The sequence below is a fragment of the Fusarium venenatum genome, assembly GCF_020744135.1.
Source record: "Fusarium venenatum strain MPI-CAGE-CH-0201 chromosome Unknown EDB82scaffold_2, whole genome shotgun sequence".
Lineage (NCBI taxonomy): Eukaryota > Fungi > Ascomycota > Sordariomycetes > Hypocreales > Nectriaceae > Fusarium > Fusarium venenatum.
In genome coordinates, this window is record NW_027072130.1 from 2,582,047 (window position 1) to 2,597,454 (window position 15,408).

Sequence of the window (15,408 nt, forward strand, 5' to 3'; positions counted from 1 at the left end):
GGCCAAGTTGCAACACAAGCCTCAGGCGAAAACTAACCTCTCATTTCACAAGGGAACTTCCACCTGGCGTAGAATCATGCGTTCACGGTAACTGAATGTACCTCTCTTTGCCGCCACCATTAAGTTCCTGGCTGAGAGCCCGACTTTGGGTTACGGTTCTGTTCTGACATAGGCTCATGCTGCGCCTCTATGATACCGGATATTACGATTACTGAGACGGAAATTGTATAGACCAAATTAGATGGAACCGAGAAGAAATGGTTGTTGAGTTTCCTGAGGGTCGATACACTGTTCATAGAACTCGGAATCACCTATGAGATGGAGTCACCGAGAGGTCATAAACGAGCACATGATCAAACAAATAAACGTATACTGACCAACTTCCACCGATGGGTCGATCAGACCAGTAGAATATGGCATGAGAGTAAAAGGGTTCAGAATAGGCTCAGTAAAAAGCTGCTCTCCAGTCTTGATATTGTCCCATGTCTCAAGATAGGACTGACTACGTATGACTAGAAATTACCGGAAGGTAAAGGAATCCTTTTATAGAGTTCCCACTCCTTGAAGTCACCTTCCTCAAGTTGACCCATACTTGTAATTCATGACGAATATTACAAATTATTGATAGAATCGGTACGAACCATTGGATCGTGTTGTTTGGTCAGCCTCCCTGTCCTATTACACGATGACGTCCATTGCCTTCCTCATCAGGCTTTATCTGAGATCAGTTACGACAATCAAAAGGACCGGTTGCAATGTGAAGTGATGAGATAGTTATGTTCAATGGGTGGACTCCAATTTGTGGATACTAAATACAATGATAAAACAACATATGATATCATTAAAATCATGGCCGGGAAAGAAACCCTTCGTTATACAACGCACATAATTATGAAACGCTTGACTTGACTCCTCATATCCTTTTTGTTATCTTTGCCAGTTCTGGTTCCGCTCATAGCTTCGAAGCAGGGCTAGGAGGTCCAGCTTGAGTAATCTCGTTGTATAGAAGCCTGGTTTCAACAGTTAGCGATATGATCTCACGAAATGCCATGAGTATGGTTTGTACTTACGATGTAAGGAAGTCAGCATAGTCCTCGCCAGTAACCTGACCGGAGAAGTATTGAGCAGCGAGGTGGTACTTGTTTCCCTTAGGGGCAGAGGCAGCAAGCTGATCGGCAGTCTCTTTGAGGAGCTTCAAAGCATAGGACTTGTCAACACGCTTGCCGTCAGCGGTGCTGACGCCATGCTTAACCCACTGCCAGAGCTGACTGCGAGAGACTTCGGCTGTGGCAGCATCCTCCATAAGGTAGTTGATGGGAACACATCCCACTCCTCGGATCCAGGCCTCCATGTAGCCGAGACCAATGTTGAGGTTCTTCTTGATACCCTCTTCTGTGATGGTGCCAGGGACGTTCATGTTGAGCAAGTCGTTCTGGCCGATGGTGACATCGTCTCTGCGCACGAAAAGCTGGTTAGGAGTAGGCATGTGCTTGTCGAAGATCTCGGTAGCGATACTGGCCAGAGCGGGATGGGCAACCCAGGTGCCGTCATGACCCGCACGGACTTCGCGAAGCTTGTCGGCGCGGACGCCCTCCATGGCCTTGTCATTTGCAGCGTCGTCGTTCTTGATAGGAATCTGAGCAGCCATGCCACCCATAGCGTGAACACCTCGCTTGTGGCAGGTTTGGATAAGGAGCTTCACGTATGACTCCATGAAGGGCACAGTCATGGTGACAGCGGAACGATCAGGAAGGACGAAGTTAGGGTTATTGCGGAACTTCTTGATAACGCTAAAGATGTAGTCCCATCGACCACAGTTAAGGCCGGAGCTGTGGTCACGGAGCTCGTAGATAATCTCATCCATCTCAAAAGCAGCAAGGATGGTTTCAATAAGGACAGTGCCACGGATTGTACCTCGGGGCATGCCGATATAGTCCTGGGCAAGGTTGAAGGCATCGTTCCAGAGACGTGCCTCAAGGTGGCTCTCCATCTTAGGGAGATAGAAATAAGGGCCGAAGCCCTGGCGTTGTGTCTCGAAAGCATTGTGGAAGAAATATAGACCGAAGTCGAAGAGAGAACCAGAAATAGGCTCGCCATCAACTGTAACATGCTTCTCTTCAAGGTGCCAGCCACGAGGACGGACAATCAGAGTGGGCAGCTTACGATCCGTACGAAGCTTGTACTCTTTGGGTCCTTGACTGAAGTCGACTTGGCGACGGTTGGCGTCGTAGAGGTTGACTTGTCCATTGATCATATTGTCCCAAGTAGGGGCGCTTGAATCTGATGGCAAAGTTAGTGAACTGGTAACCAATCTATATGACATTTTTCTCTTGAATATTGAATCCACGAGAAAACACCAGTCGCTTCATGGATTGAAAGACTTACCCTCAAAATCAGCCATGTAAGTGTAGACGTTGGCATTCAGTGCGTTGACGACCATCTTCCGGTCAGTGGGGCCGGTGATCTCAACACGACGGTCCACCAAGCCGGGCGCCGGAGCGGCACCCTTCCATGTGGGGTTCTCGCGAATGTGCTTGGTCTCAGGAAGGAAATCGGGTAGAACGCCTCGATCAAGCTCAGCCTGGCGAGCCTTGCGACGCTCAAGTAGGTTCTTACGACGCTCATTGAAGGAGCGGTGCAGAAGAGCAAGGAACCCTAAAGCCTCGGGGGTAAGAATCTTGCGGTGGATCTCGTCGACCTTGCCAGAAACGGAAACGCCCTGGAGGACGGAATCGAGAGAAGCCATTGTGATTATGTTTGGTAGGCGGTTGCTGGTGAGATGGATTGATGTATGGTACGTTTTTGGGGAGTGATGAGGGGGTGGAGGTCGATGTATTTTATGTACTGTCGAAGACTTTTTCACGTGTCGTGAGATGAGTGACGATGGTTCCGGCAATGAGATGCTAATGCAGGCACGTGTAAGAAGTGTGGTAGTTGCTGGATTTTGGACTCACTGTAGAAATGAGCAGCGAGATGAGAAATTAAGTATAAAGTATAGAACGAACGAACGAACGAACGAACGAACTAACTCGAGAATCGCAGCACGGATGTTATATAGTCTCGAGGCGTTTAAACTGAAGCAACTGTGCTCCGCATATCGAATTCCTAAACACGGAACGTGCCTCGGACTACAGCCGAGAGGTGTCTCCACGTCACTAGCACCACCGGACCTGGGGAAGATAAAGTCATCCCCATGAAATCATTCTACATAACGCCGAGATCATCTCACCTCGTACTGTATATTGAAATCCAAGAGATCAAGTGCTTGGCCGGTTAGATTGTTTATTAAACGAAACCGTGCATCGTAATCCTTTCGTCGCATAGTCACGAATTAGTTGCTAAGAGCAAGTGATTGACCTCTGCAGCGCTTCTTACAACAACGACCTGCCATTCCAGCAGACGGACATACAATTCCCACACTGAATGAGGTCTCAACTCGGTGACTAAACCGAACGGCCATCGTCCGCCCCGCTCGGTAGCCATCGGCCTGGCTCGGGTGGAAGGAGTGAAGCTCATGGGCTCGATGCAGTCACCAAAGTCGAGAAGATCTGACACTAAAAGAGATTCAAGGTGAACGAACAGCATGTGGGGAAGGAGAGAAGGTGGCCAACTACCGTGATGACCCCAGTGGGGAGGTACTTTGATAACTGAAAATGGAACTTATAGATAGGCAGGTTTCCACCAAATTTGGCGGTAGCTGTGGGCAAACCAATGTATGCCTTTAGCTGAGCTCAAGTACCCACGATTGGGGCGGTAGTTTCCCTTTAAACAATGACTGCATCCCCTGGCAATTGGAACATGGCTTAGACTCTTGACTCGGTTTTCGACCGAGTAGTCGCAATTCGCTTTCTATCATTCTGGAAACCTCACAAGCATGAGCGCTACGCTCTTTGGACCTCGGTTGCATTCCGAAATAGCTTGACAGAAACTGTCGGCCTTGTCCTCCGAACCGCCGCGACTATCGAGCCGAGGATACAACGCTGCCTCCTTCTGCATGTTACGCATTCTGGCCGAGTAAATTTTACCATCAACAAGTTATACGCTAGACGCAAAATCCTGGTAGAAGACCATCAAGCTACCTGTGCTTTCTCACTTACTCTCGACCGTGGACCCGGATATACCGATCGAGTAACCGAAGCAGATACTGTACCTGCCTACAGAACACTGAGCACCGCTGTAAGCCAACTTCGGAGCGATCATCCGAACACCCCAGCTTTTTTACTACCATTTCGGACTGACATCCGACCGCCGAGGAATAAGGCACATGTAAAGAAAGGTATCAATTCTCGCAAGCAATGATTACTCGATGATATTAGGTAACGGTGAAATATTTCCCCAGTCTATATCCGAACCATGCGATTGTGTATTGATCACTCGAATGGACACCGTAGGGAACCAATTGCCATGTCTCTTCATGGAAGCATGTTGCTAAACATCACATTGCGTGATGTCAAGTCACAAGGGCAATGTTGTAATCTGCAGAAGATTATTTCAGGATAGGAGATAACAGAGCGTATAAATAGATAATACCATAGGCACCAGCATGACTTTTAAGCGATCTTCCATAATGCGCCTGCCCGGTGATAGATCTCATGCTATGAGTTTCAAGATGACTTCGAATCTTATAAATGAACAGCACAATAGCGTGGGGGATATATGCATTGGCTAATTTTAATAGAGACCTTTTCAAACCTGAATAAGTTGTTAATCTATCAGTTTACTCACACCCGCATGGTTGCGGGTATACCGACAGACATTTAACACTCCTGAATTACACTAACACTGAGATTGTACGACAAGAGCAAAAAATCAAAATGAAAGCTTGTTCATCTTATATGATTGTCAAGTAAAAATAACTACTCGATTGTAAAAAGGGTGTGAGCGAGTCAATGGGGAAGAAGCTATCAACAAAGACAACAATCAGCCCCCAATCGTCCAAATCCTTCGCAGACACCAGTATTCGCCAGTCCATGTGGATATTAGGAAATGACTCCCTAAGCCGTTCCCTCAACGCAGGATAGAATAAGAAAGCAGTAATTCGCACATCCAACTCCTAGCAACAAACAAATTGTACATGGCTCTGTAATGGATATGACGATCCAACCAACATAACGATAGCCAGACATCAATGTTCGACTCCCGACCTAACTTGTTCTTCCTAGCACAGCTTGAGGGAAAGAAACAGGAAAGAAATTTCAGAGCTTCTACGTCAAGAATTGAGCGTCTTGATCATCATCTTCTGCTTGTTCTTGTCAGAAATGACCAAAGCCCGCGTCTCGAACATCATTCTCATGGTGTCAACTACCCGATAGAAGCTGCTAGCAGCCCCTCGCTCCTGTGTGAATCGGATAATGCTGAGTGGCTGCTTCTTGCCATGCTCAATCACCGTGATAACTTCCGCTGCGAAGGATACTTCTTTCAGGTTCAAAACTAAAAGACCGGGTTAGTACGTAGTGATATGTGCTACAAAGAATGACGTACAGTTCTTATCTGCGACCCGTGCAAAGATGATGTTCCTTTGCTTGTCTACTTGGATGTCCCGAATGCCATACTTACGCCATTCCCGTAGGAGGATAGTAACCTCTTGTCGTGCGCGTCGTCTCGAAATAGTCATGCAGATGTGGTCTATCGCTGGCTTGACTCTGAACAAACGCGCGAGCCAGTTCTGCTTGACCTCAATGTTTCGTACTGGCCCGGAGTTTGACTCATGCCACCTGGGTTGTGGTACCTTTGTTGAAGTGTTTGTCTTACTAACGACACTCAACTCGACAGAAGGACGCTCCTCCTTCTCATCAGGCTCTTCTGTTGAAGTTAGATTCAGTTGCATTTTGGCCTTTTATACGGAAAGCCACTCACTTGCGATTGACATAATGGAGTCCCTTTGTTTGTTGCTCTTCCAGAAATTAAAGTTGAATGTCTTCTTCTTAGAGGGAGCATCTGCTGTAGTAGAATCGCTTCGCTTGCCGTCGCTAGAGGTTAAGTATGAGTTGCAATCTTGCCAGTCGACAGATTCTCGACCGTGGTTAGATTCGACCTTGGAAGCACGTTTGAACCAGGACGTCTTCTTTTTCTTCACTCCCGTAGAATTATCATGTGAAGAATGATCCAGCAATGTTGTGTTTGCGGACGTACCCCCATCCCCGCTGCGTTGAGATGTCGAATCCGGCCCGGGACGTTGAGTTGAGGGAGTGGTATTCCCTTGTTGAGGTTCAGTCATCATCTTTCGCACGTTGAGAGGTTTAGGCATCTTGACAGGACTCTCGTCTCCTGGTGAATGTACCACCCGAATGCTGTTCTCGACTTGGCTAAGGTATTCAATGCCAAGAATTCTATCCACCCCTCTCTTTGTTGGCGTATGAGGAGGGGCTGACACGATACGGGCCTTGTCGTTAGATGTGACTCCTGTTTCGTTGATAGATGGAAGAGCTAGATTCATCTTCGATTTCTGATGATAAGCCGGGGCTGAGACGACTCGGCGCTCTGCGTGTCTCATGAGAACGACTGGCTGAGCAACTTTGACTTGTTCGGCACGCAGTTCCTCCAAGTGTGAGTCGCCAGTTGTTGGTCGCGAACCGATAGGTGTCGGTGCTAGCGGATGTTCATCGTGGCCTTGTGTAGAGGTGGGAAGAGGTGGAAGAGGCCGGTTGCTGAAAGATTTGGCCGATAAGTCAAGAATGTCTGGAGCCGATTCTTCCGGAGCGTCGATAGTAAAAGATATGGGCGTTGACTCGTACTGGGTTCTATCCGGTTCGGTAAGTGAGCCAGCAATAGAATCTTCCTCTATCAGTGAGCTTTTAAAAGCTTCATCGCAATCCTTAGCAATGTTGCTGCTGAAATGCCGCAGTTCTTCCTGGAAGATCTCCGATGCATATCGTGACCCCAATGCTATTCTCATCGCTTGACTGGAGGCGCGTTTTGTGTTGACTTGAGGCTCATGCCTGTCTTTGGATTTTGGAAGTACAGTGCTTGGGAGTTCTGGAACATCTGGGGTAAATGATCGAGCCATCTCGAGCTGGTAGGTAGATCCTTGTTCTGTGACATAAGGTGGCACAGAGCCACTTCTATTGCCGTTGGTTGAAGTGGACCTCTTCCGAACGTGCGTGAAGTCGACTCCTCGTTTGTGGCGCGTGTTGCGTGCATGTGGTGTACCTTGTCGGCTACTGTGCATGGACGACAATGAACCTCTTGAGGATAGGAGGCGCCCTGTGGTAGAGGTACGAGTTGATGTTCCACGTCCACGGCGCGCACTTGATCCGCTTCGAAGCCGTTTTGGTTGTCCGGTGTAAGAGCCATTGTCTGTATAGGCGTGACGATCAATATCCAATCTTGACTGACTGGTCTTGGAATCGCGAGACCGCAACATACCGTCTTCTTGGAGAGGCTCGTGGCTTGCGGCTCTGTCTGGCTCAGTAGCATTCGAGATCACAGTGAACCGTGATATGGAACGTCCATGGCCATTACTGCTCGGCTGCGTAAATTCACAAGTTGACACACGTTTCTTCCATGTGCCTGGTTTCATGTGGTGATAGTCACTCGTTGAGTGAGCAATTTCGGGCTTGAAGTCTTCTAGTTGTTGCTCGCGGTAGTGATACAACAGCCAATAGAAAGCTTTTTGATCGTTGGGCCTGGTCAAGTTTAGCGCTAGAGTGGGCAGAAAGAAGACATGGTGGACTTACTCATCGCATGTGAGCTTCAGCTTCAAATCGTTCTCGCTGAACATATGCCACATAGACCGCAGCTGGCGAACCAGCTGAGAATCCACGTCTTTAGCCAGCACAGGGGTGTATTGAAACCCCTTGCGTATATCAGGAGGTTGACTGTTGAGATCGTCGAGATTGTCGAGATAAGCATACTTTTTGACCAGAGGATGGCGCCATATCTCTTTGAGGGTAATGCGCCGGTCAGGGTTAACCTGCAGCATTCGCCTGATCAAATCCTCGGCCTCTGGGCTAAGGAAACTCGGCATTTCGTATTGACCTTTCTTCGTCCTAGCCATCATAACGCGTAGGTCCGGATCATCAAATGGAAGAGTCGCAGTGAGCATGGCAAAAAGGATGACACCCATACTCCAAATGTCGGCTTTGTCGCCCCGATACTGCCGATTCTTGAGGAGTTCAGGTGCTGCGTAATGAGGACTACCACAAGCTGTAGCAAGCTGATGAGTGTCGGTTTGGTGGAGAGCAGCCATGCCGAAATCCGCAATTTTGATTTTGAGGTCTGCACTGATCAGTATGTTCTCAGGCTTTAGGTCCCGATGGCAGATGTTAAAGGAATGGCAGTAGGAGATGGCGCTGATGATTTGTCGAAAAAAGTAGACGGAGACTTCCTCACTAAGGCGACCCTTTAAATTGATAAAGGTGAACAGATCGCCTTGATCAATATATTCGAGTATCAAGTAACTATACTGTCAGTACCAGCGGGGAAGAAAGAGGATCGGCAGTGCCTACACTTCTGAGCGGTTCTCCCAAATATCATATATCTTCATGATGTTCGGGTGCTCAATGAGCTTGAGAATGGCCACTTCTCGTTCGATGGCCATAGGGACACGTATCTCGCCGTCAATCTGGTCCGGGAGGTTATTATCCCATTTGCTGAGAGCGGCTAAACTGCTATCCTTTACAAGATATGCCATTCGTCTGTTGACAATCTTGACGGCGGCTAGCTGGTTAGTTAGATTGTGGCGACATAGCCGTACACGTGCAGATGAGCCTTTGCCGAGCGTCTTGCCTAACTGCCAGGGGCCGATGTGCGTCTTATAATTCTTCTTGCTGTGACTGCTGCCCGATGAATCATAAGATGCAGCCGAGTGTCGACGATCGTCATCCATCTCAGTAGGTGGTTTCAGGGTAGGTTGTCCCTGTGATTTTGGGCCAGTCGACTGTGGTTGCACAGGAGGAGGTCGGCCAGAAAAGTATGCAGCGGGATGCCCATAGCTCGCGCGCGGGGGATTGTTGACAGTCGATGTGGGAGGGCGGTCGTAGCGTGGTTTGTACCGATGGGCTTCCTGAGTGGGATATTTCGAGTTGATTCGGTTCGAAGCTTCGGATAACGGTGAGCGGACATTCGAAATCATAATATCCGCCATTGTGATCGCTGCGGCTGTGGTGAATCAGCACATAGTATTCGCAGCCCGCAGCCGTAAACCTTTTCCAAATGATGAGGATGTCAAAACGATGTTTGCGCGTAGAGGTATCGATTATTATAATAACTGCTATTAAAGTCACAAACACAGGTGAGATAGGTGAACAGATAGGTAGGTAGGTAAAGTATTGGTGTCTAGCAAACAAACCGCACAATGTTTGCGACAGTCAGAAAGATGGCAGAGCAGCGAAAGAAGGAATGATGAGAAACGAAGGCGCTGAGTGAAAGAAAGTGACTCAAGAATTCGGAATCTAGGCCACCGCACCGCAGATGAAGAAGAAACAAAACAAGAGGCAAAGTCAACTTGGGGCGATGGGAGAGAAGTTGCTCAACGTGGAATGCAATTTTGGCAGCGAGGAGGGATGATTAGCAAGGCTGGTAGTGCGAGTGATGCTAAGGGAGAAAGGCTGGAATACAATACTTGTATTTGGTTGGCATTCGGCTGGCATCTGCCACCTGCATACACCTGCCACTATCAAACAGCACACGCTCAGGTATGATATGGTGGGTAATCTTGGTAAAATAAAGCTGGCCAAAGCTGAAATGGAGGGGTTTCTCTTCCATCAAGGCATCTTGATGCATTCCAGTTCTTTATGCTGTTCGAGACTATGGTCCAATAATAAGACTGTGCGAATGCTGCCGCGGTCCTTTCAAAGCAGGAAGAAGGCAAAAAGCTTAACGAACAGCTCTTCAAAACGCTACATGAATAGCCGTTCTATCATGACGCGAGCGCTTTGGAAACTGATGCGCGACACCCGACGATGCAAAGATGTTGATAACTATACCACATCATGAAGGAGCTTTTTCGATGTCGGGAAACGTGCGCTAACACCAATACCCCTCGAAAAAGAAACCAAGCAGGGGTCAAAGGAGGCTAGAATTCCTTCTTAGCAAACCCCTTTTTTACTCCAGACTTCTGGAAGCCGTCCCAACTCACAGGAGTAGAGTCACCCATGGGTACATAGGTTGAGAAGCACGCTCAACAGATATTTGCGCCCAGATCCTCGTCGATTGTTTCCTTATCCAGTCAAGAGAACAGAAAAAAGGCCTCCATCTTTCTCCAGCAATCATCAGATATGCGGTCCTGGAGAGCAATTCGAAATGGAGTGATGAAGTCACCTGGCAGGAACTGGAATTCTAAGGGGTGATGTTGTCTGACTCCCTTTCAAAGGGGGTGCTTGGCGTCCAGAATGACTAAGCTAGATGGGCTGGTGTAACAAAGATGGAGGTATGTATTTGCATTGTTGAGACTTTCGATCATTTCATGAGGAAACGAGATGTTCTAAAACAGTAAACTTTCGGTAATAGAACAATATCATAGGGCTACAAGGCTATGTTTTCAGACAAGATTTCAATAAAACTCTATATCAGTATAAAAGCTCTGTAGAATTCACGACAATGGCGGACACTTTTTTCTTCCTTACCCGACAAAACCACCTATGTATAAAATGCTCTCTTAATGAATTGGAACTACTTTGACGCTAGTATACAGTTGATCGAGTAAAGGCTATTTGAAGAATTAGTGATGTGTATTGACATAATGATAACAACCCTTCGCATAATCTACTTACCTATGTACCTGTATGATAAAGGTTGATACCGTACAAAGACGCTTCTTCACTTGCCGTAACGGAGTATACAACTGCTTTGGGTAGATCGGGTATGGTTCTAAATGGCAGCATGTGTCTGTTGACTGCCTGGGTACCTTACCTACCTAGGTACCTGTCTAGGTAAGTAGGGTACTATCTTATGTACCTATGGATGGGAGTATGTGGGAAGACAAAGAGTTGCTACATGTTTGATGCCGCAGTATTGAGGCCCCATTCTACAGGTAATCGGGAAGTGCTAATACGTACCTACCCCACCACTTTAGAACTAAATCAGTGCCACAATTGCCAGGCGCGTATGAACGCGGTTTGAGCGCGTTCAATTTCCATCAAACAATCATTTATGTATCCTTGGCACCTACGGCGTCCTTAGATAGCCTTTCAGGTGCGTCGGTGTCTTGTCTGACTTGAAGCGACATACAATTACACACAATCCCCTGCATCTGCCCCATTTGAAAGGCGCTATTTACCTGTTACCGCCATGGCACCAGAATCGTCTCGTCGTCGTAGGCGATCAGATACCGAGAATTCCGACAACGACAATGAATACCGACACGAAACCGGCTCCCCTAAGCGACAGAGACTGAGCGATGATGCGAATCGCGGTTCAGCCGACACAGGGTCCCGACAGGCAAATGGCATATCGAGTGAACACAACATGAACAATGGCTTCCAGCCAGGCGCTATCGTTAGAGTCACCGTGGAAAACTTCGTCACCTACGAAAAGGCAGAATTCCTTCCAGGACCACATCTGAACATGGTTGTCGGCCCAAATGGTACTGGGAAAAGCTCTTTGGTTTGCGCCATCTGCCTCGGGTTGGGTTACAGCCCGAAGCACCTCGGACGTGCTGGCTCTGTCAAAGAATTTGTCAAGCACGGCAAAGACATTGCCACAATAGAAATCGAACTACAGAAGCGAGCAAAAGACTCCCAAAACTGGGTTGTCAAGGTACAGATTCGACGAGAGCAGAACACTCAAAAGTGGTGGTTAAATGGCAAGGAGGCCAGCCACAAGCGGATTCATGCATTGATGCAGAAGCTCAAGATACAAGTGGACAATTTGTGCCAGTTTCTTCCTCAAGACAGAGTTGTTGAGTTCGCTGCATGCACACCTGTGGATCTCCTGCGCGAGACCCTGCGCGCAGCTGCCCCCGAAGAAATGCTGTCCTGGCAAAGGCAACTACAAGAACTTGACAAAGACAAGAAAGAGCTGGAACAATCCACTCACGGCGACGTAGAGACTCTGAGGAATTTGGAAAACCGACAGCAAGGCCTCCAAACAGACGTAGACAGATTGCGAGAGCGCGAGGAGATCGTGGAACAGATTAAAAACCTCAAGTCAGCTCTGGTCTTTGCCAAATACACAGAAGCCCGCACGAAGTTTAAAGACGCCAAAGAAAGGAAAAAATTAGCGGAAAGGTCTTTAAGACGTCTCGAACACGATGCTGGTCCATCGCTGGAAGCGGTAAATACGAAACAACTCTATGCTCAACGCATTGATGAAGCGATCTCGGGAAGGAAGGCTGCTTTGAAAAATGCAGAGGATGCTACCAAGAGACTAGCGCGTGATGCGAACACCGCCTCTGAGAATCTCAAAGAGTTTGAAAACAGTATCGAAGCGGAGCGCAAGGGATTTGATGCTAAAAGAAAAGAGCTGTCCCAGTCAAAGTCGAGGATCACGTCCCTGCAAGCTGATCTGAGAAACCGTCCTGAGAAGTTCGATCCTTCGGATTTCAACCAAAGAATCGTGAGGGCTCCTACTCCACGGCAGATGTGACATACTAACGCTTTGTGTAGCGAGGAGAAGAACACAGACAGAGGGAATTAGAGGCAGAGCAACGTGAACTGTCCGGACAACGCGAGGACATCAAAAACAAAGGCAGATCGTTCAACAACGAGATTCGACAAGTCGAAGAGAACATCAAGTCGTTGGAAACTCAACAAGGTCAACAGCTCAACTTCATGCGAAAGAATTTTCCCGATCTGGCAACGGCCTGGGGTTGGATACAGGAAAACAAGCAGGTGTTCGAAAAGGAGGTTTTCGGCCCGCCTATGATCAGCTGCTCCATCAAGGACGAACGATATTCGGATCAAGTACAGTCTCTCTTGCAAGCAGATGATTTCACATGCTTTACGGCACAAACCAAGAACGATTATAAAAAACTGTCGGATGAGTTATATCGCGTCCAAAGCCTGTCTGTCGTTATTCGCTCATGCGCACAACCACTCAGCGCTTTCCAGCGGCCAGTCAGCATGGAGGAGGCAACTGAGTTGGGACTTGATGGATTCGCTGTCGACTTTGTCGAGGGTCCAGAGCCCGTTTTAGCGATGCTGTGTGCTGAGAAGAGGCTCCATCAGTCAGGTGTTTCCCTACGGGATCATAATGATGCTCAATACGACCGCCTAGTCAAAGGCGGTAAAGTCAGTTCCTGGGCAGCTGGGAACCAATCTTTTATTGTCAGAAGACGTAAGGAGTACGGACCTCAGGCGATGACGGCTGTTACCAAGAGTATTCCTCCGGGAAGATTCTGGACCTCGCAGCCTGTTGACGGACAAGAAAAGCAAGAAATGAACAAGCGGCTACTAGAATTGAACGGCGAGAGAGATATCTTTAAGGAGCAGTACCGCGAGTTGCAAGGCAAGATCCAGGCCATTGAGGACCAAAAGAATAACATTCACGACGCCATTGTGAGTTGCATATTTTTCTTTTCTGTTTATCAGTGGGAGTGCGAAATGCTGACCAAATTTAGACACAACTGAAGGCCGAGAAGAACACTTTGCAAAAGGAATATCAAAAGTGGCAATCCCTGCCCGAGAAGATTGGTAAGTAACACGATGGAAACCACCAGCCTCCAGGTGTGCTGATATGGGTTTAGAATCCGAGGAACGTTCCAGAGCGGCTCACGAACAATCCTTGCGGGATGCACGCAAACGAATGGTCGAGATTCGATACGAGTGGGATGAAGCCGTTCTTCGCAGAGCTCAATTAGTCCTCCGCCATAAGGAGGCAATCGAGAATATTCGAAAAGCGCACCAGGCTCTTCTTGAAGCCGAAATTCGTGGAATTGAAGCCCATTCCGACGTTGTTGGTCTCAAGGCTCGAAACTCTCATATAATGGAACGTCTCGATGCTGAGAAAGAGACGTTGAAACAAGCCACTGAAGATGCCAGTCGAGCCCGAGACGAAGGCAACCGTCTTTCTGAGACAGTGCAACGAATGATTGACAGCGAACCCGAAAAGCGTGATCTATTCTCGGAGCTCTGCGAAGGAAGGACTCCTGAAGCTATCCAAGATGATATTGGAGCCGAGGAGGCTAAGTTAGAGTGCATGCACATGCCGAATCCCAACGTGTTACGTGAGTTTGAGAAACGTGCTGAAGAAATTGCTCGGTTGACACGTCAAATGGCTGGGTCAACCGAGAAACTCAATGGCATTACCCAAGAAATCGAAGAATTGAGATCAAAATGGGAACCTCGACTCGACGAACTGGTTGCCCAGGTTAACGACGCCTTTGCATACAACTTTGAGCAAATCAGTTGTGCTGGCGAGGTCCGTGTCCACAAACCAGATGACTTTGATGCCTGGGCTTTAGATATTATGGTTCGTTTCCGGTATGTATTTCTTCTATTCCTGCCCATCATCACTCGTGGTCGCTTTAGCTAACAATCCCAGTGAAAACGAGACGCTACAGCAATTGACTGCACATCGCCAGTCTGGTGGCGAGCGAGCTGTTTCTACCATCTTCTTCCTCATGGCCCTCCAATCTCTGGCACAATCGCCATTCCGTGTTGTGGACGAAATCAATCAGGGCATGGACCCTCGCAACGAACGAATGGTGCACGAGCGAATGGTTGAGATTGCATGTCGCGAGCATTCAAGCCAGTACTTCCTTATCACCCCAAAGCTCTTGACTGGCCTCAGATACGATCCAAAGATGCGTGTGCTTTGTATTGCGAGTGGCGAGCACATGCCCCGAGAAGGCCGCAAACTTGATTTCAAGCGATGCTTGAGAGTCCAAAAGGGACTCATGACCGCCTCCGCGTAGTTTAGAACCACCACTTTTTTCTTTCCTTTTGAAGTATTTCATGTGTACTTTTAGCAGCAAGAGAAGTCATCTTGCAGGATGTGATAAGAGGCCAGGCGAAAAGGAATTGATACCATGATATTATGCGAGGAAACATCTTGTCAACATTAATTAATGCATTCACATGATCGGAGTACTTGATTCGCCACAGTAAAGCAGTCTTGGAATCTTGGCGATAGGCATGTACACTTTCAAGCAACCTCATTCCACAGTTGTCAGGGATGAACGGAATACTCTATGCATGTGCTCGCACGACTAATCATTCACAGCAAGGTGAGAAGCATTAGAAATCAACGTTTCAATTTTGAACCAGACAGTACATCATTTATTCATTTATCTTTCTCCCATACATGACCACACTCTTCAACAGAGAAATGGCTCACTCTCAAGTCAAGACTACATATATGTTGCAGTCACAAAGCCTATATCCCCTATGTCTTCCAAGACCCATCTGTGACAATATAATTGAAGAATAGAAAGGTTCCTTGTTTTACACAACCTTTTTTAAGAAACAGGCAAAAACAACAAGTATAACGAGTATAAAGACCCTTCCCCCCAAAGCGAAAAGCGAGCCG

General features: G+C 47.7%; 3 protein-coding genes across 3 annotated transcripts; 1 reads left to right on the top strand and 2 right to left on the bottom strand.

The window, feature by feature from the left end:
- Positions 1-526: 526 nt before the first annotated feature.
- EDB82DRAFT_144479 (malate synthase, glyoxysomal) lies at positions 527-3,035 on the bottom strand. The gene is made up of 3 exons (XM_025733747.2): positions 2,386-3,035; positions 1,071-2,280; positions 527-1,010 (listed from the first exon to the last, which is right to left on the bottom strand). The coding sequence occupies exons 1-3, from the start codon at positions 2,744-2,746 to the stop codon at positions 953-955; spliced, it is 1,629 nt and encodes a 542-aa protein (XP_025584622.1). The 5' UTR covers positions 2,747-3,035; the 3' UTR covers positions 527-952.
- Positions 3,036-5,209: 2,174 nt separating this feature from the next.
- Positions 5,210-9,085, bottom strand: EDB82DRAFT_523538 (uncharacterized protein; the record flags this gene model as incomplete). The annotated part of the gene is made up of 5 exons (XM_025733748.1): positions 5,210-5,430; positions 5,482-5,802; positions 5,857-7,625; positions 7,677-8,399; positions 8,448-9,085. The coding sequence occupies 5 exons, from the start codon at positions 9,083-9,085 to the stop codon at positions 5,210-5,212; spliced, it is 3,672 nt and encodes a 1,223-aa protein (XP_025584623.1).
- A 1,945-nt stretch (positions 9,086-11,030) lies between these two features.
- Positions 11,031-15,144, top strand: EDB82DRAFT_496435 (uncharacterized protein). The gene is made up of 5 exons (XM_025733749.2): positions 11,031-12,495; positions 12,546-13,436; positions 13,499-13,571; positions 13,625-14,360; positions 14,422-15,144. Exons 1-5 carry the CDS (start codon positions 11,230-11,232, stop codon positions 14,792-14,794), a joined length of 3,339 nt encoding a protein of 1,112 aa, XP_025584624.1. The 5' UTR covers positions 11,031-11,229; the 3' UTR covers positions 14,795-15,144.
- Positions 15,145-15,408: the final 264 nt, after the last annotated feature.

Coding starts and splice junctions, on each gene's coding strand:
- EDB82DRAFT_144479 (XM_025733747.2), bottom strand. CDS start 2,746: ATGGCTTCTCTCGATTCCGTCCTCCAGGGCGTTTCCGTTTCTGGCAAG. Junction 2,281..2,385: donor TTACATGGCTGATTTTGAGG/GTAAGTCTTTCA, acceptor CTTTGCCATCAG/ATTCAAGCGCCCCTACTTGG. Junction 1,011..1,070: donor TATGCTGACTTCCTTACATC/GTAAGTACAAAC, acceptor TGTTGAAACCAG/GCTTCTATACAACGAGATTA.
- EDB82DRAFT_496435 (XM_025733749.2), top strand. CDS start 11,230: ATGGCACCAGAATCGTCTCGTCGTCGTAGGCGATCAGATACCGAGAAT. Junction 13,572..13,624: donor ATCCCTGCCCGAGAAGATTG/GTAAGTAACACG, acceptor ATATGGGTTTAG/AATCCGAGGAACGTTCCAGA. Junction 14,361..14,421: donor GATATTATGGTTCGTTTCCG/GTATGTATTTCT, acceptor TAACAATCCCAG/TGAAAACGAGACGCTACAGC.